Source organism: Oncorhynchus gorbuscha, linkage group LG08, assembly GCF_021184085.1.
Source record: "Oncorhynchus gorbuscha isolate QuinsamMale2020 ecotype Even-year linkage group LG08, OgorEven_v1.0, whole genome shotgun sequence".
Lineage (NCBI taxonomy): Eukaryota > Metazoa > Chordata > Actinopteri > Salmoniformes > Salmonidae > Oncorhynchus > Oncorhynchus gorbuscha.
The window spans coordinates 79,432,108-79,452,992 of record NC_060180.1 but is presented as its reverse complement, the minus strand read 5'-3'; the positions used below and the strand labels follow the sequence as shown (position 1 = coordinate 79,452,992).

Below are 20,885 nucleotides of genomic sequence, written 5' to 3'. Positions count from 1 at the left end.
TCAATACAGTTTTATATCTTTATGTTTGAAGCCTGAAATGTGGCAAAAGGTCGCAAAGTTCAAGGGGGCCGAATACTTTCACAAAGGCACTGTAAGTGAAATAATCTGTCTGTAAACAATTGTTGGGAAAATTACTTGTGTCATGCACAAAGTAGTGTGTGTGTGTGTGTGTGTGTGTGTGTGTGTGTGTGTGTGTGTGTGTGTGTGTGTGTGTGTGTGTGTGTGTGTGTGTGTGTGTGTGTGTGTGTGTGTGTGTGTATATACAGTGGGGCAAAAAAGTATTTAGTCAGCTACCAATTGTGCAAGTTCTCCCACTTAAAAAGATGACAGCTCAAAATAGCTGGAAAGGCATCAAACACATGGAAACATGTTTTATGTAATTGATACCATCCCACAAATTCTGCTCCAGCCTTAACCACGAGCCCATCCTCCCAAATGAAGGTGCCACCAACCTCCTGTGGGTGGTCTGAATACTTCAAAGGCACTGCACATGTGGTTTTAGTTCAGAGGGTTGAAGGGTCATATACCTGGGAGCTGAGCTGGGTCTTGATCCAGTTGAAGTAGTAGTTGAGGTCACTTCCCTCCATCAGGTCACGACCCCAGGCTGCTAGCTTAGCGATGATCCTGGCCGCCTGGGAGAGACTACAAGTCAGACCCTAAAGCCCAGCCTGCGCCAGGCTCAATATTAAAGTCACTCACTATTCAATGCTAATGGTATGGCTTATTGTTCAAATTCCATTTCCACAGTCATGTTAATGCATTAGACATTCCACTATATATAAATGCATCTCTCCCAGAGAGAAACCAAAACTATCCTTCCATTTATAATATTTTATAACAAAAAGGCCACAAGATGGAAATCCAATCAACATGCAAATAACCTGCTGGTCATTCTGAAGACATGATAAATCTGCATTTGAATTCTCTGTCCTCTTCTTTTCTGCTTCTCTCTGCCATCTCTCTTTCTCCCTCCACTCCATCTCTTATTCTCCTCCAGCTCTCCCTCAGTGCTAACTGTAGGGTAGTGTGTGGCGTAGTGATACTAACCATGTGGACGGTGAACAGGTCCTGGCGATTGAGCATGGGCAGAAAGTAGGACCAGGCAGTGTTCTTGGTCTTTTTGGAGTAGTCGAAGAAGATGTTCACCCTCTGGTGATTCTCCTACAGAAATATAACAATACAGTGTTGTAACCTCCGATGGTTCTAAAGGAACAGAACAGTTCCCCAACGGTCCCAAGCTAGGAGAGCTCTAGTTCCCCAACGTTGAACACTCTTCTTTGAGTCATAATGCATTGAAATTACTTATGAACTGGGCACACTGGAGGTGTGGCCACTTGGAGACCTCTCATCAACAAATGTGATGGACAGTACAGTAAATGTACTATGAACATAAAATCAACAGTGTAATGTTGAGATTCAGTCTTGTGACCTCAACTAAAGTCTAATAATTTTCCCATTATCTCCAAACTGGTCATGAATATGCTTTCCATATTTCTTTTGTAAGCAACATTTACATTTAGCCTTATTCATATAGGGCAATTCCCAGGAGTATAAAGGGTTAACAGAAGTCTGTTCCCCTAGATTGAAGTCTTCACTAGGCAGGTAGCCTAGTGATTAGAGCATTGGGCCAGTGAACAAAATGTTGCTTGATCGAATCCCCAAGCTGACAAGGTAAGACTCAGTCATTCTGTCCCTGAACAAGGAAATTAACCCACTGTTCCTAGGCCGTCATTGTAAATAAGAATTTGTTCTTATTAACTGACTTGACCAGTTAAATAAAAGGTTAAATAAATAAAAAGTTTAAAAAATAAAATAAAAATCACAGATCCACCTGCGCCAGAACACCCAAAATGAGATCCATGACCCGACTAAATAATGTCACAGGTCTCGGTATGGGTCTGATATGATTGTCACAGGTCTCGGTATGGGTCTGATATGATTGTCACCTGGTCTCAGGTATGGGTCTCTATGTTTATGCTGCTGCTCTTGCTTTTCATGACAGTGGAGTGGCACATGTAGCTTGGTGTTGGCCAATCATGAGTCAGAGCTGCAGTAGGCGACAGTGATAGAGCCTCCGTGTGGTAAAAGTTAGAAGATATCTAATTAATGGAAGATGGAATTAAAAGTTAAAGGAGAAGGATGGGCTACAACCAAGAGCCAACAGGCAGGCTGCTCCTTATATTCTGAATGGAGTTGTTGTTGTCTGGAACTGTAGGATTAAAAAACATGCACTGCAGCCACTGTTAGCCTAGCTAGCTAACGGTAGCTAGCTTAACTAGCTTCTCCCAGTTTGATGCAGTCAAGACAAGTACTTCGTAATCATATTTGATAATAAATAACCTCGCTATGGAAGCCATTTCTCTACTGCAGTGCGAGTTTGCTAGGTTGGTTACTGTCTCGCTCCACCCTGCTCCCCATGTCACTAGCTCAGAGTATGCCCTGCCCCCCCCCCCCCCTAGAGTGGAACCACTCTCCCTCTCGCACTTTATTAACCTGAGCTGACAAAGTAGCTTAAATTACTTTTCTGCTGATTTCCCTCAGTCAGACCGGGTCTGGACCCAACCAGGTTATACGGAATGGGTCTAGTTGTCCTCGGGTCCATTCGGAACAGGTCTCTATATTAACTTCTTAGACCCGTTCTTCTACATTCACATCCCCAGGCCAAAGTGAAGAACTAACAGTAACATCTGTCCACCGCAGGATGATTCAGGCAGGAAGTAAAAACAGATGATTCAGAAAAGGTCGCTACGGTATCTTTGTATCTCTAGGTAAGCGTGAACACGTGTGTTACCTGCAGGGTATCATCTATCAGAGTGAGGATGTACTGGACAGTCTGCTCCTTAGAGATGTGAGCCATCAGGTTCAGGAATGTCTTGGCACACTGGAAATACACAATATACGCGTTACTAACACTATACAGAAATACTAGGGTTGGGAGATGTCAACCGTCATCCTACGTTGATTATGAAGTGATTAAAACAGTGATATACGATGCTATCGCTCACTATTTCCACCCCCCTCAAAACATGTGGTTGAAGAAGTCGCTTCCTTATATTAAGGATTTTACCATTTTCAGGAAAACCAGGGTTACAAGTAAAACACAAAACAGTTGAATGTTTTATTTTATTGCCAAATGTCAAAATACATTTTGTCCGCCAAAGCAAAAAAACAGATTTTGTATTTATTTATATAAATGCTGTAAGTACAGACATTGTGGGAAATTAATATCCAACCAGTCAGTGACAACTGTATGGAGTTTGCTTTATCTTGGCCAGGTCGCAGTTGTAAATGAGAACTTGTTCTCAACTGGCCTACCTGGTTAAGTAAAGGTGTTCTCAACTAGCCTACCTGGTTAAGTAAAGGTGTTCTCAACTAGCCTACCTGGTTAAGTAAAGGTGTTCTCAACTAGCCTACCTGGTTAAATAAAGGTGTTCTCAACTAGCCTACCTGGTTAAATAAAGGTGTTCTCAACTAGCCTACCTGGTTAAATAAAGGTGTTCTCAACTAGCCTACCTGGTTAAATAAAGGTGTTCTCAACTAGCCTACCTGGTTAAATAAAGGTGTTCTCAACTGGCCTACCTGGTTAAATAAAGGTGTTCTCAACTAGCCTACCTGGTTAAATAAAGGTGTTCTCAACTAGCCTACCTGGTTAAATAAAGGTGTTCTCAACTAGCCTACCTGGTTAAATAAAGGTGTTCTCAACTAGCCTACCTGGTTAAATAAAGGTGTTCTCAACTAGCCTACCTGGTTAAATAAAGGTGTTCTCAACTGGCCTACCTGGTTAAATAAAGGTGTTCTCAACTGGCCTACCTGGTTAAATAAAGGTGTTCTCAACTAGCCTACCTGGTTAAGTAAAGGTGTTCTCAACTAGCCCACCTGGTTAAATAAAGGTGTTCTCAACTGGCCACCTGGTTAAATAAAGGTGTTCTCAACTGGCCTACCTGGTTAAATAAAGGTGTTCTCAACTAGCCTACCTGGTTAAATAAAAGGTTAAACATGTATTTATTTATTTAGATTCATAGAGCAAAATGTGAGTCTCCACTTTTCATATATAGCTTTTAATAGGTTTGTAGCTCAAACAGACGTTTTTGTAAAAAGACCTGGCCGAGGGACCCGTCGGGATCCGGCATTATGGTGGGACTCATTGGGTTAAGAAATAAATGACTGGCTAAGCCTAATCAGCCTTGCCTGTGCTAAATGGATCTCACACGCGAAGTGATACAAATGACTTCGCTGGTGACATGCCCCTCAAAATGTGACCGACCGCCTCGATGTTATGTAGCCAAATATGAAATGAGCTAGAAAATGGTATATTATGCAATGCAGTTTAAGAAAAAAGGGAATGTAATTATGCTTTGAAATTTGATAAACTTGTAATGCCATTTGATAAAATGGCCCTTGAATGTTTTGGTACCTACTGGAGAGCTCTTTGTCTACACCTATTCAGCATCGTTCACACCCCCTTAGCTTTAGCCCCACCCATTCAGCATCGTTCACACCCCCTTAGCTTTAGCCCCACCCATTCAGCATCGTTCACACCCCCTTAGCTTTAGCCCCACCCATTCAGCATCGTTCACACCCTCTCAAGCTTTAGCCCCACCCATCTGTTTAAGGATTCACATGTGAGGCCATGTGCTAAACAGAGTGAGTAGTGTCGTAAACAACCAAAGATTAAGACTAAAAGTGGTAAAAGTAGTAGCCTACAATAAGGAAAAACTCCAGGTTAAGATACACTTCATCTAGTCCTTGGCCTTTATCCTAATCTGACTTCATCTAGTCCTTGTCCTTTATCCTAATCTGACTTCATCTAGTCCTTGGCCTTTATCCTAATCTGACTTCATCTAGTCCTTGGCCTTTATCCTAATCTGACTTCATCTGGTCCTTGGCCTTTATCCTAATCTGACTTCATCTAGTACTTGGCCTTTATCCTAATCTGACTTCATCTAGTCCTTGTCCTTTATCCTAATCTGACTTCATCTGGTCCTTGGCCTTTATCCTAATCTGACTTCATCTAGTCCTTGTCCTTTATCCTAATCTGACTTCATCTGGTCCTTGTCCTTTATCCTAATGTGACTTCATCTGGTCCTTGTCCTTTATCCTAATCTGACTTTGGTGCAGGTCATGTTGTTCTTCACATTACCGTCTCTGGTAAACACACACCGTATCAAATAACACAACACCTGTGAAGGTGACAACAGTGAAATGGTTGCTTGCATAGTAGCAGAACGTGTCAATTATAATTATTAGACAAAGCTTACCTGACACACTCTAAATTGATGGGTCATGTGAAGGAAATGCCGTAATCACCCCCAGCCACATCTAGCTAAGTGGATGGGTCCCTATTGTCTAGACATGTTCATGAAATACAATAGATGGCCGTAATCACCCCCAGACACATCTAGCTAAGTGGATGGGTCCCTATTGTCTAGACATGTTCATGAAATACAATAGATGGCCGTAGAAACATCTAAATGATGATCAATGGAAACAGGAGGCACCTGAGCACAATTTGGAGTGTCATGGCAAAGGGTCTGATACTTCTGGTGTGTTTTTTATTATAATACATTTGCAAAAATGTCTAAAAGCCTGTTTCTGCTTTGTCATTATGGGGTGTGTAGATTAATGAGGAAAAACAAGAATTTAATACATTTTAGAATAAGGACATAACGTAACAAAACGTGGAAAAAGTTGATGGCTCTGAATACTAAAAAAACACCAGACACACTATATACACACTGGCTTCCAGTTGAAGCTCGCATCCGCTACAAGACCATGGTGCTTGCCTACGGAGCTGTGAGGGGAACGGCACCTCAGTACCTCCAGGCTCTGATCAGGCCCTACACCCAAACAAGGGCACTGCGTTCATCCACCTCTGGCCTGCTCGCCTCCCTACCACTGAGGAAGTACAGCTCCCGCTCAGCCCAGTCAAAACTGTTCGCTGCTCTGGCCCCCCAATGGTGGAACAAACTCCCTCACGACGCCAGGACAGCGGAGTCAATCACCACCTTCCGGAGACACCTGAAACCCCACCTCTTTAAGGAATACCTAGGATAGGATAAGTAATCCCTCTCACCCCCCTTTAAGATTTAGATGCACTATTGTAATGTGACTGTTCCACTGGATGTCATAAGGTGAATGCACCCATTTGTAAGTCGCTCTGGATAAGAGCGTCTGCTAAATGACTTAAATGTAAAATGTAAATGTAATTATATAACCCAGGAGCTGGGTTTTAAATATGCTATTTATTTAACCTTTATTTAACCAGGCAAGCCAGTCATTTCCAACTGCGACCTGGTCAAGATAAAGCATGGCAGTGCGACAAAAACGACACAGAGTTACACTTAAACAAACGTACATTCAACAACACAATAGAAAAATATATGTACAGTGTGTGCAAATGGCGTGAGGAGGTAAGGCAAAAAATAGGCCCTAGTAGCGAAGTAATTACAATTTAGCAGATTAACACTGGAGTGAGAGATGAGCAGATGGTGTGCAAGTAGAGACACCGGTGTGCAAAAGAGCAAAAAAAGTCAATAAATACAATATGGGGATGAGGTAGTTGGATGGGCTATTTACAGATGGGCTATTTACAGTTGCAATGATCTGTAAGCTGCTCTGACAGCTGATGCTTAAAGTTGAGGGAGATATGAGTCTCCAGCTTCAGTGATTTTTGCAGTTCATTCCAGTCATTGGCAGCAGAGAACTGGAAGGAAAGGCGGCCAAAGAGGAGTTGGCTTTGGGGGTGACCAGTGAAATATACCTGCTGGAGCGCATGCTACAGGTGGGTGTTGCTATGGTGACCAGTGAAATATACCTGCTGGAGCGCGTGCTACGGGTGGGCGTTGCCATGGTGACCAGTGAGCTGAGATAAGGCGGGGCTTTACCTAGCAAAGACTTGAAGATGACCTGGAGGGCCAGCCAACGAGAGCATACAGGTCGCAGTGGTGGGTAGTATATGGGGCTTTAGTGACAGAACGGATGGCACTGTGATAGACTGCATCCAGTTCGCTGAGTAGAGTGTTGGAGGCTATTTTGTAAATGACGTCGCCGAAGTCGAGGATCGGTAGGATTAGCAGTACACATGAAGACAGCACACACGGAATACTTGTGAAAACGTCATGCATTAAATGAAGACCGGCTAATGTGAAAGCCATCTTGGAGGATATGCATGTAGCAGTAACTGTAGCTACAGATGTAATTCTCCATTACAGGTACTGTTTGTCGTAGCAAATTCACAACTTAACGATAAAAGATATGACTGTATGAAAATCTGGATAATGCCCAACCCTAGTCATGGAGAAGCTCATCTGAAGCTACATTAAAATGCAGCTGTGCAGTAACAGCTAGCTGGTTTATTGTGTGCGTTGTACCTGATGTCCTTCGTTGGTGAGGATGATCTGTTTCTCCTCAGAATGAGCCACTTCAAACTTCTTAATGAACTCACAGTCCTCGGCAGAAATCATCTGACCCCTATGAGACACACAGCGTGATAATTATACAACAGTCTGAGACACAGCATGATAATTATACAACAGTCAGACACACAGCATGATAATTATACAACAGTCAGACACACAGCATGATAATTATACAACAGTCAGACACACAGCATGATAATTATACAACAGTCTTGGGGAAGCTACTCTGAAAATAGTTTTAAAAGCTGTCAATTACTTCCCACTGGAAGTAAAGCTACACTAAAGCTACTTTTAAAAAGAAGTTCACTACATTCAAACTACTTGTTGATAAATTATCATATACAAAAATTGCAGGAACACTTTGGAATCATGTGTTAAAACCGAATGAGTAATTTAGCAAATTGAGACGGTTGTCTTTCTGTTTTGTATGCTTTATCTACTGTATTAAAAGCACCCATTTCACACTATTCACAAAGTCTAATAGGGAAGTAAAGCGTCAGTAGTCTATCGCTCCTCTCGTGTTGGGCGTGCCAGATCAAATGTCTCAAAGGCTGTATGCTGGAGCCTGCAGGCATATGGGTAGAGAAGTAGTTGTCTTTCCAGGGAAATGTACTTCCTAAATATTATTGGCTAATCTAGTCTCTGACATTGACTGGAAATATTGATAAAATATGTGTGTCGGTCTGCAAATTGTCCCGCTCCTATCAGAGTTGGTTTTCAAATCATTTCCGTTTTGTAGCTTATTCCTTATTGTATTAAAAGCACTTCAGTCACAATATTCACAAATTATTTAATGAATCCTAATTCTTGCTGATTTACATTGAGTAGGCTTCCTTTCAGTCTCTTTTGTTGGGCCAGATCAAGTGTGCCTGTGTGCGGTCGCATTTCAATGGCCTGTAGACTAGGTTATATGGGTGGAGAAGCAGGCCCATTAAATGGCCTGTAGACTAGGTTATATGGGTGGAGAAGCAGGCCCATTAAATGGCCTGTAGACTAGGTTATATGGGTGGAGAAGCAGGCCCATTAAATGGCCTGTAGACTAGGTTACATGGGTGGAGAAGCAGGCCCATTAAATGGCCTGTAGACTAGGTTACATGGGTGGAGAAGCAGGCCCATTAAATGGCCTGTAGACTAGGTTACATGGGTGGAGAAGCAGGCCCATTAAATGGCCTGTAGACTAGGTTATATGGGTGGAGAAGCAGGCCCATTAAATGGCCTGTAGACTAGGTTATATGGGTGGAGAAGCAGGCCCATTAAATGGCCTGTAGACTAGGTTATATGGGTGGAGAAGCAGGCCCATTAAATGGCCTGTAGACTAGGTTATATGGGTGGAGAAGCAGGCCCATTAAATGGCCTGTAGACTAGGTTATATGGGTGGAGAAGCAGGCCCATTAAATGGCCTGTAGACTAGGTTATATGGGTGGAGAAGCAGGCCCATTAAATGGCCTGTAGACTAGGTTATATGGGTGGAGAAGCAGGCCCATTAAATGGCCGCAGGTAGCCTAGCGGTTAGAGCGTTGGACAAGTAGGCAAAAAGGTTGCTGGCTCGAATACCCGAGCCAACAAGGTGAAAAATATGTCGATCTGCCCTTGAGCAAAGCGCTTAACCCCAATTTGCTCAAGGGTCAATGTACTATGGCTGAACGTGTAAAAAGTGTATATTTCACAGCACTTGTGTAACACGTGTATATAAATCTTCATGATATCCAATTGCAATCTTGTCTCCTCGCTGCAACTCCCCAATGGGTGCTGGGCCAAATGGGCACCGCCCTATGGGATTCCTGTTCACAGCCGGTTGTGACAGCCTGGGGTTGAACCCGTGTCTGTAGTGATGCCTCAAACATGCAATCCCTGAGATGCAATCCCTGAGACCGCTGCGCCACTCGGGAGGCCGACCAATGGGTTCTTGGACTCCTCCCTGACCAAGGCCCTTCTCCACAGATTGCTCAGTTTGGCCGGGTGGCCAGTTCTAGGAAGAGTCTTGGTGGTTCCAAACTTCTTCCATTTGGATGGAGGCAAATGTGTTCTTGGGGACCTTCAATGCTGCAGAATGATGGAGGCCACTGTGTTCTTGGGAACCTTCAATGCTGCAGAATGATGGAGGCCACTGTGTTCTTGGGGACCTTCAATGCTGCAGAATGATGGAGGCCACTGTGTTCTTGGGGACCTTCAATGCTGCAGAATGATGGAGGCCACTGTGTTCTTGGGGACCTTCAATGCTGCAGAATGATGGAGGCCACTGTGTTCTTGGGGACCTTCAATGCTGCAGAATGATGGAGGCTACTGTGTTCTTGGGAACCTTCAATGCTGCAGAATGATGGAGGCCACTGTGTTCTTGGGGACCTTCAATGCTGCAGAATGATGGAGGCCACTGTGTTCTTGGGGACCTTCAATGCTGCAGAATGATGGAGGCCACTGTGTTCTTGGGGACCTTCAATGCTGCAGAATGATGGAGGCCACTGTGTTCTTGGGGACCTTCAATACTGCAGACATTTTTTGGTATCCTTCTCCAGATCTGGTGCTTCGACAGAATCCTGTCTCAGACCTCTAAGATCATTTCTTTCAACCTCATGGTTTGGTTTTTGCTCTGACATGCACTGTCCACTGTGGGACCTTATATACTGTAGATAGGTGTGTGCCTTTCAAATCATGTCCAAACAATTGAATGTAGCCTAATATAAATGGGCCAGGTGAGAATCTGTCATTTTTACCTATTTCTTAGGATATTTTTGTGCATTTTGTTCCTGACTAGGCTGGACAAATAGCTGGGGTTGGGGCTGCAAAGTGAGCTGCGTCACATAAGCCTGAAATAACACTGAAGGGCTGCAGTCGGGTTTGGGACCAGTTCTTACGGGAGAGGGATGACAGGCAGAGGGAGAGGGATGACAGGCAGAGGGAGAGGGATGACAGGCAGAGGGATGACAGGCAGAGGGATGACAGGCAGTGGGATGACAGGCAGTGGGATGACAGGCAGTGGGATGACAGGCAGTGGGATGACAGGCAGTGGGAGAGGGATGACAGGCAGTGGGAGAGGGATGACAGGCAGTGGGAGAGGGATGACAGGCAGTGGGAGAGGGATGACAGGCAGTGGGAGAGGGATGACAGGCAGTGGGAGAGGGATGACAGGCAGTGGGAGAGGGATGACAGGCAGTGGGAGAGGGATGACAGGCAGTGGGAGAGGGATGACAGGCAGAGGGAGAGGGATGACAGGCAGAGGGAGAGGGATGACAGGCAGAGGGAGAGGGATGACAGGCAGTGGGAGAGGGATGACAGGCAGTGGGAGAGGGATGACAGGCAGTGGGAGAGGGATGAAAGGCAGAGGGAGAGGGATGACAGGCAGTGGGAGAGGGATGAAAGGCAGAGGGAGAGGGATGACAGGCAGAGGGAGAGGGATGACAGGCAGAGGGAGAGGGATGACAGGCAGAGGGAGAGGGATGAAAGGCAGAGGGAGAGGGATGAAAGGCAGAGGGAGAGGGATGAAAGGCAGAGGGAGAGGTATGAAAGGTAGAGGGATGACAGGCAGAGGGAGAGGGATGACAGGCAGTGGGAGAGGGATGACAGGCAGAGGGAGAGGGATGACAGGCAGAGGGAGAGGGATGACAGGCAGAGGGATGACAGGCAGAGGGATGACAGGCAGTGGGATGACAGGCAGTGGGATGACAGGCAGTGGGATGACAGGCAGTGGGATGACAGGCAGTGGGATGACAGGCAGTGGGATGACAGGCAGTGGGAGAGGGATGACAGGCAGTGGGAGAGGGATGACAGGCAGTGGGAGAGGGATGACAGGCAGTGGGAGAGGGATGACAGGCAGTGGGAGAGGGATGACAGGCAGTGGGAGAGGGATGACAGGCAGTGGGAGAGGGATGACAGGCAGTGGGAGAGGGATGACAGGCAGTGGGAGAGGGATGACAGGCAGAGGGAGAGGGATGACAGGCAGAGGGAGAGGGATGACAGGCAGAGGGAGAGGGATGACAGGCAGTGGGAGAGGGATGACAGGCAGTGGGAGAGGGATGACAGGCAGTGGGAGAGGGATGAAAGGCAGAGGGAGAGGGATGACAGGCAGTGGGAGAGGGATGAAAGGCAGAGGGAGAGGGATGACAGGCAGAGGGAGAGGGATGACAGGCAGAGGGAGAGGGATGACAGGCAGAGGGAGAGGGATGAAAGGCAGAGGGAGAGGGATGAAAGGCAGAGGGAGAGGGATGAAAGGCAGAGGGAGAGGGATGAAAGGTAGAGGGATGACAGGCAGAGGGAGAGGGATGACAGGCAGTGGGAGAGGGATGACAGGCAGAGGGAGAGGGATGAAAGGCAGTGGGATGACAGGCAGAGGGAGAGGGATGAAAGGCAGAGGGAGAGGGATGAAAGGCAGAGGGAGAGGGATGAAAGGCAGTGGGATGACAGGCAGAGGGAGAGGGATGACAGGCAGTGGGAGAGGGATGACAGGCAGTGGGAGAGGGATGACAGGCAGTGGGATGACAGGCAGGGGGATGACAGGCAGAGGACAGGCAGTGGGATGACAGGCAGAGGGATGACAGGCAGAGGGATGACAGGCAGAGGGAGAGGGATGACAGGCAGAGGGATGACAGGCAGAGGGGTGACAGGCAGAGGGGTGACAGGCAGAGGGATGACAGGCAGAGGGATGACAGGCAGAGGGATGAAGAAATCAGTCCTGAGGAGACCTCTATTACATGGCAGAAAAGGAATTAACAACTGAAAACACTTCCTATATTTAAATGTAGCTCAACTGCAAAACGTTGTTCAATTACAAGTTTCTTCTAGGGGGTGGATCAGCTTGAATATTTACTAGTTTTATTGGTTTATTGGGATCCCCAACTACTCTTCCTGGGGTCCACACAAAATACAGCATGACAACAAAACACTGATAGACAAGAACAGTCACATTTAAAACAACCAAATACAAACAAACCAGCTAATAAAGAACAACATGTTAAGAGTGTGAGACAGTGTCTCTGTCATTTCAGTCCCCATTGTGCTACGAGGTTTGTTGTTTTAAGATCATTTTGCTGTTACTTGAGTAAATGGAGAGGAAAAGGAATTTGTTGAGATCCATGGCTTTGGCTGTGCATTACAGTGAAGGCGGTGTCAGTTGAAGCCCTAAAATTGTCATAGACCCCAGGGGCTGTAGTGGAGCAGGTTGAGAGCTTCAAAGTCCTTGGTGTCCACATCAACAACAAACTAGAATGGTCCAAACACACCAAGACAATCGTGAAGAGGGCACGACAAAGCCTATTCCCCCTCAGGAAACTAAAAAGACTTGGCATGGGTCCTGAGATCTTTAAAAGGTTCTACAGCTGCAACATGGAGAGCATCCTGACCGGTTGCATCACTGCCTGGTACAGCAACCGCTCAGCCTCCGACCGCAAGGCACTTCAGAGGGTAGTGGGTACGGCCCAGTACATCACTGGGGCCAAGCTGCCTGTCATCCAGGACCTCTATACCAGCCGGTGTCAGAGAAAGGCCCTGAAAATTGTCAAAGACTCCAGTCACCCCAGTCATAGACTGTTCTCTCTACTACCGCATGGGGGCGTGCTCTGCCCTCCTTTTTCTGTAGTCCACGATCATCTCCTTTGTCTTTATCACGTCGAGGGAGAGAATGTTGTCCTGGCACCACACGGCCAGGTCTCTGACCTCCTCCCTATAGGCTGTCTCATTGTTGTCGATGATCAGACCTACCACTGTTGTGTCGTCAGCCAACTTGATGGTGTTGGAGTCGTGCTTGAGTTCTGAGCTGTATGATATTTGATTACGCAGACAACGCTCACAGTTTACTCCTTCACATATTTATAATCCTCATAATATCTGGCTAAATGATTGGCCCATAAGACATAGGCTACACAGCAAGATTATTGAACTACAAATGTTCATTCAGTAATCCACTCCTGAAGTCACCTGACCCCAATCATATGACCTTGAGACACATGCAAATTGATAGGCCTATATTATATACATAATAGATATTCATAGTTTTTCCCCGACCTCTGCTGAAATCATTTGACCCCTTTGAGACAAGATACACACAGTATGATTGATGACTATTAAAATACACGTTAGACATACAATGAGAACATTCAAATAAAAATCTAGTTTGGTATTTATTAGGATCCCATTAGCCACTGCAAAAGCATAATTTACTCTTCCTGGGGTACACATAATTAGACTAGAATCCCAGTGTTATGGGCCTAGCTCTGCTTTAGATGGAGCAGTGCACCCCAGGGTTATGGGCCTAGCTCTGCTTTAGATGGAGCAGTGAACCCCAGGGTTATGGGCCTAGCTCTGCTTTAGATGGAGCAGTGAACCCCAGGGTTATGGGCCTAGCTCTGCTTTAGATGGAGCAGTGAACCCCAGGGTTATGGGCCTAGCTCTGCTTTAGATGGAGCAGTGAACCCCAGGGTTATGGGCCTAGCTCTGCTTTAGATGGAGCAGTGAACCCCAGGGTTATGGGCCTAGCTCTGCTTTAGATGGAGCAGTGAACCCCAGGGTTATGGGCCTAGCTCTGCTTTAGATGGAGCAGTGAACCCCAGGGTTATGGGCCTAGCTCTGCTTTAGATGGAGCAGTGAACCCCAGGGTTATGGGCCTAGCTCTGCTTTAGATGGAGCAGTGAACCCCAGGGTTATGGGCCTAGCTCTGCTTTAGATGGAGCAGTGAACCCCAGTGTTATGGGCCTAGCTCTGCTTTAGATGGAGCAGTGAACCCCAGGGTTATGGGCCTAGCTCTGCTTTAGATGGAGCAGTGAACCCCAGGGTTATGGGCCTAGCTCTGCTTTAGATGGAGCAGTGAACCCCAGGGTTATGGGCATAGCTCTGCTTTAGATGGAGCAGTGAACCCCAGGGTTATGGGCCTAGCTCTGCTTTAGATGGAGCAGTGAACCCCAGGGTTATGGGCCTAGCTCTGCTTTAGATGGAGCAGTGAACCCCAGGGTTATGGGCCTAGCTCTGCTTTAGATGGAGCAGTGAACCCCAGGGTTATGGGCCTAGCTCTGCTTTAGATGGAGCAGTGAACCCCAGGGTTATGGGCCTAGCTCTGCTTTAGATGGAGCAGTGAACCCCAGGGTTATGGGCATAGCTCTGCTTTAGATGGAGCAGTGAACCCCAGGGTTATGGGCCTAGCTCTGCTTTAGATGGAGCAGTGAACCCCAGGGTTATGGGCCTAGCTCTGCTTTAGATGGAGCAGTGAACCCCAGGGTTATGGGCCTAGCTCTGCTTTAGATGGAGCAGTGAACCCCAGGGTTATGGGCCTAGCTCTGCTTTAGATGGAGCAGTGAACCCCAGGGTTATGGGCCTAGCTCTGCTTTAGATGGAGCAGTGAACCCCAGGGTTATGGGCCTAGCTCTGCTTTAGATGGAGCAGTGAACCCCAGGGTTATGGGCCTAGCTCTGCTTTAGATGGAGCAGTGAACCCCAGGGTTATGGGCCTAGCTCTGCTTTAGATGGAGCAGTGAACCCCAGGGTTATGGGCCTAGCTCTGCTTTAGATGGAGCAGTGAACCCCAGGGTTATGGGACTAGCTCTGCTTTAGATGGAGCAGTGAACCCCAGGGTTATGGGCCTAGCTCTGCTTTAGATGGAGCAGTGAACCCCAGGGTTATGGGCCTAGCTCTGCTTTAGATGGAGCAGTGAACCCCAGGGTTATGGGCCTAGCTCTGCTTTAGATGGAGCAGTGAACCCCAGGGTTATGGGCATAGCTCTGCTTTAGATGGAGCAGTGAACCCCAGGGTTATGGGCATAGCTCTGCTTTAGATAAAGACACTGGCATTACCCCTGGAAATACTACAAGAGCAGAGTGAAGTGGCCTTTTGTCCCAGCACTATACAAGCTGATTCAACATCTTATTAAAAGACCATGATTATAAGAATCAGTGTAGTGCTATGAATGGACAGTCATGAATATCTCATATCCACAAGACTGTGACTCACAGCCCAGAGAAATACCAAAATAACCTTTTGACTAGTACTAAGCCTAGTGCCCAGCATGAAAATTACCAAATTAAAGGTGCACTTTAGAGAAGAGAATCATTGTACCATCTAAAAAAAAAAAAGATTTTCCATAACCCAAAATATTCGATTTAAGTGTTTGAAACTGGTGTGCAAAAACTAAACTTAAGACCGGGAAGCATATAAATAGCGCACAGAACAGATCTACTGCTTCTTAGAGACTTCCTTTCAAAAAGACAGAACGATAACAAACATTTCTATGTGAATTTAGGTCAGGTCACCCAAAACGTTACATATTGCAGCTTTAAAGGGCGAACCAGCATAGTGCCCTATGGACAAATATATGAGGGAGCTCAAAAAATGCCATGAAGAGGGGTGGAGGAAGAGGAGTAAGGCAAAGGTGTACTTACTGCAGGTATGACTGCCAGTTGACCTTGTTGGCTCGGACTTCAGCTGCCTTGGCAGCAATGATGTTGGTGGGCACTGCAGCGTCCACCGCCCCGCGGATATCCATCCTGATTCACCTGTAGGATACCTGGACAAGAATGAATAACTACCTGGAAGGAAGGAGACAGGTGGGTTTGATTGATAAATACTCAGTCATACATCAACACGTCATTGGGATACACACACATATATATACATACATACATAGGGAGATTTTGTATCATTCGTTTTTCATAATAACCTAATTCTGCAGGTGAGAGCTCATGACCAACTCTGTAACCAGATCAGCTGCTTTAGCTAACGCAACATTACCCAGTAGCTAACTTGGCTAATGTAATGCAATGTCATGTTGGTGCAGTAACGTTATTGACCACACATGTGTATTATTTAGTTACAACGACAGCACTTGTCAACAAATCCTGAAATGAGTGTTGTTACTGAATGCGTTTGAGTCGTCTCGCCAGCTAAGTGAGCTAACTGGCTAATGTCAATACCCTGGTGCAAGCTAACGATAGCTTAATTTAGCATCAATGCCAAGATATTCTAACGATAACACACACAATACAGAACCTATCTCAAAGAAACATTCCAATACAATTTTCCTACCGTTAAAACACACAAGCCAAATAGAGCATTAATTTCTGTGGATTAAAATCAAAAGGCCATCAGTATCTCTCCGCTACCAACTACAACGTGATGCTGTCAGCAGGAAGCTCTGAAATCCAGTCAGCTGTCCTCTGCGCTTCAATGACGCTTTACGTCGCTTCAATGACGCTTACGTCGCTTCAATGACGCTTTACGTCGCTTCAATAAAGAAAGAAAGAAAGAAAGAAAGAAAGAAAGAAAGAAAGAAAGAAAGAAAGAAAGAAAGAAAGAAAGAAAGAAAGAAAGAAAGAAAGAAAGAAAGAAAGAAAGAAAGAAAGAAAGAAAGAAAGAAAGAAGCGGATGATGGAAGTGGATTCTGAATACAATGGCGATAGAACCAAGGAGAATTGGAATATTGTCAAAAAGAATGGAAAACGGAGCAAAGTAGTTTACAGTGATGAGAATGACCCTTCATATCTATCAAAGTCGTGGACTTTGTGGCATGTATAGCTGTGGTAATTAATGGCAGCGCCGAGGTGGAGAGAAGGTCCAGGAAGATAGAATTTATAGTGTCTGCGGCAGAGCGGTTCCTGGGGCTGAAAGATTTCTCAGCGAAGGAGTTACATGCAATATTGCCACAAGCCGTACCACCCTCTCAGGTTCTAGAGCCGTACCACCCTCTCAGGTCTAGAGCCGTACCACCCTCTCAGGTTCTAGAGCCGTACCACCCTCTCAGGTCTAGAGCCGTACCACCCTCTCAGGTTCTAGAGCCGTACCACCCTCTCAGGTTCTAGAGCCGTACCACCCTCTCAGGTCTAAAGCCGTACCACCCTCTCAGGTTCTAGAGCCGTACCACCCTCAGGTCTAGAGCCGTACCACCCTCTCAGGTTCTAGAGCCGTACCACCCTCTCAGGTCGAGCCGTACCACCCTCTCAGGTTCTAGAGCCGTACCACCCTCTCAGGTCTAGAGCCGTACCACCCTCTCAGGTTCTACAGCCGTACCACCCTCTCAGGTCTAGAGCCGTACCACCCTCTCAGGTTCTAGAGCCGTACCACCCTCTCAGGTCTAGAGCCCTACCACCCTCTCAGGTTCTAGAGCCGTACCACCCTCTCAAGTTCTAGAGCCGTACCACCCTCTCAGGTTCTAGAGCCGTACCACCCTCTCAGGTTCTAGAGCCGTACCACCCTCTCAGGTTCTACAGCCGTACCACCCTCTCAGGTCTAGAGCCGTACCACCCTCTCACCACCCTCTCAGGTTCTAGAGCCGTACCACCCTCCTCTCAGGTCTAGAGCCGTACCACCCTCTCAGGTTCTAGAGCCGTACCACCCTCTCAAGTTCTAGAGCCGTACCACCCTCTCAGGTTCTAGAGCCGTACCACCCTCTCAGGTTCTAGAGCCGTACCACCCTCTCAGGGTCTAGAGCCGTACCACCCTCTCAGGTCTAGAGCCGTACCACCCTCTCAGGTTCTAGAGCCGTACCACCCTCTCAGGTCTAGAGCCGTACCACCCTCTCAGGTCTAGAGCCGTACCACCCTCTCAGGTCTAGAGCCGTACCACCCTCTCAGGTTCTAGAGCCGTACCACCCTCTCAGGTCTAGAGCCGTACCACCCTCTCAGGTTCTAGAGCCGTACCACCCTCTCAGGTTCTAGAGCCGTACCACCCTCTCAGGTCTAGAGCCGTACCACCCTCTCAGGTTCTAGAGCCGTACCACCCTCTCAAGTTCTAGAGCCGTACCACCCTCTCAGGTTCTAGAGCCGTACCACCCTCTCAGGTTCTAGAGCCGTACCACCCTCTCAGGGTCTAGAGCCGTACCACCCTCTCAGGTCTAGAGCCGTACCACCCTCTCAGGTTCTAGAGCCGTACCACCCTCTCAGGTCTAGAGCCGTACCACCCTCTCAGGTCTAGAGCCGTACCACCCTCTCAGGTCTAGAGCCGTACCACCCTCTCAGGTCTAGAGCCGTACCACCCTCTCAGGTTCTAGAGCCGTACCACCCTCTCAGGTCTAGAGCCGTACCACCCTCTCAGGTCTAGAGCCGTACCACCCTCTCAGGTCTAGAGCCGTACCACCCTCTCAGGTTCTAGAGCCGTACCCCCCTCTCAGGTCTAGAGCCGTACCACCCTCTCAGGTTCTAGAGCCGTACCACCCTCTCAGGTTCTAGAGCCGTACCACCCTCTCAGGTCTAGAGCCGTACCACCCTCTCAGGTTCTAGAGCCGTACCACCCTCTCAGGTTCTAGAGCCGTACCACCCTCTCAGGTTCTAGAGCCGTACCACCCTCTCAGGTTCTAGAGCCGTACCACCCTCTCAGGTTCTAGAGCCGTACCACCCTCTCAGGTCTAGAGCCGTACCACCCTCTCAGGTCTAGAGCCGTACCACCCTCTCAGGTTCTAGAGCCGTACCACCCTCTCAGGTCTAAAGCCGTACCACCCTCTCAGGTTCTAGAGCCGTACCACCCTCTCAGGTTCTAGAGCCGTACCACCCTTTCAGGTTCTAGAGCCGTACCACCCTCTCAGGTTCTAGAGCCGTACCCCCCTCTCAGGTCTAGAGCCGTACCACCCTCTCAGGTTCTAGAGCCGTACCACCCTCTCAGGTTCTAGAGCCGTACCACCCTCTCAGGTCTAGAGCCGTACCACCCTCTCAGGTTCTAGAGCCGTACCACCCTCTCAGGTTCTAGAGCCGTACCACCCTCTCAGGTTCTAGAGCCGTACCACCCTCTCAGGTTCTAGAGCCGTACCACCCTCTCAGGTCTAGAGCCGTACCACCCTCTCAGGTCTAGAGCCGTACCACCCTCTCTGTACTATTTTTATTGGGGTAGATTAAGTTAGCTTCACTATTACGTATGAATTTTTAAAACATTTTGGTTTCAAACCATCCAGTTGGCTGCAATACACCTTTTTGGGTGTAGTCTGCCATAAAACCTACAGGATAAGAATAAGAAGAGAGTGATGATTCGAGAGGCAACGTCCTCGGTGAAAATCTTAAAGTTGAGCTTAAAAATGTTAATTACTGTACCTATCAAGCTAATGTAGCTAGCTACAGTTTGAAATAGCTGGTGGTGTGGTCTGTCATTCTCTGGATTCATGGTGCTTTCAAGACAACTGGGAACCCTAATGACGTCAGAGATCTTCAGCTTGTAATTCCACATTGGATGCCCGTTCAAAACGTATTTTCCCAGTGAAGCTCGTTTTCTTTTGTTAGAGTTCCCAGTTGTCTTGAAGTCAGATTTCCTAGTTCCAAGTTCCCAGTTGTCTTGAAGTCAGATTTCCTAGTTCCAAGTTCCCAGTTGTCTTGAAGTCAGATTTTCTAGTTCCAAGTTCCCAGTTGTCTTGAAGTCAGATTTCCTAGTTCCAAGTTCCCAGTTGTCTTGAAGTCAGATTTCCTAGTTCCAAGTTCCCAGTTGTCTTGAAGTCAGATTTCCTAGTTCCAAGTTTCCAGTTGTCTTGAATCATGATGACGTCAGTGATCTTCAGGTCGGCAGAAGTCATGCTGGATTGACAGCATGGCCAATGTTGAATGTTTATCATTTTAAGCTTGGAAAAGAGACCCTTAAACACAGACTTGGGACCATGCACCCACTCCACTGAATAGCAGGCTAGTGATTGCTTTGCAATGCTTGCAGTTAACCACTGATTCATTGCAAACCACTCATTGTTGAATTTACGATTTTCAACTTGTTGTGTAATGTTTATGTCCAATGGCCGATGAGCACCGATACGTTTTATTTTAAAAAATGGTGTGGTATTTTAGTTGGATCCCCATAAGCTGCTGCAAAAGCAGCTACACTGCCTGTTTACAACAAGAAAATGGGCGGGGAGCTATTAAATGTTGGATACAGGCAGGTAGAAGATGGTGGAAGTATGTGTTTTGGGGGATGCTCAACATTGCAATCATAAATGTGTACATTTGTATTTATTATGAATCTCCATTAGTTCCTGCCAAGGCAGCAGCTACACATCCTGGGGTCCAAACACATTAAGGCACTTACATTACATATAAAACAGTACATCATAACATTATTACACCACTACATATCTACAATACAAAATGTATAATGCCACCATACAACACTATTTCAATGTATGTGTGTAGAATGCTAGCGTTTGTACAAAAGTACTGAACCTTTCTATTCTCATAGCTTCTACAGATTGTAAATTTAAAATTTACATTTTTGCTAAAATAATTATTATATTATTGATTGATTGACTAGGGCTTTTCAAATCACCCAGTATTGCTGTCTGCAGTGTTAGTTCTAGGCAAATGTTGCAATTCTTCAGCCATTACTGGACCTGTGACCGAAAACGAGCTACATATGGACAATACCAAAATAAATTATCTAATGACTCTGCCTCCTCACAGCAGAATCTGCAGAGCTGGGAAGATTGTATCCCCCATATATATATATATATATATATATAACATTCTATTGGTTGCAATAATTTTGTATAGTAATTTAAATGGAAACATTCTAAGTTTTGAATCCGGTGTTGTTT

At 46.5% G+C, this 20,885-nt stretch overlaps 1 protein-coding gene across 1 annotated transcript in view; it reads right to left on the bottom strand.

The window, feature by feature from the left end:
- Positions 1-16,565, bottom strand: part of LOC124040708 (V-type proton ATPase subunit H-like) — a 55,684-nt gene extending 39,119 nt beyond the window's left edge. Inside the window, exons 1-6 of the mRNA XM_046357782.1 lie at positions 16,418-16,565; positions 15,775-15,921; positions 7,371-7,470; positions 2,792-2,881; positions 1,048-1,161; positions 528-632 (exon numbers count right to left, since the gene is read on the bottom strand). Coding sequence (XP_046213738.1) covers positions 528-632; positions 1,048-1,161; positions 2,792-2,881; positions 7,371-7,470; positions 15,775-15,878 — 513 coding nt within the window. The 5' untranslated portion in view covers positions 15,879-15,921; positions 16,418-16,565. The remainder of the gene's footprint in view (positions 1-527; positions 633-1,047; positions 1,162-2,791; positions 2,882-7,370; positions 7,471-15,774; positions 15,922-16,417) is intronic.
- Positions 16,566-20,885: the final 4,320 nt, after the last annotated feature.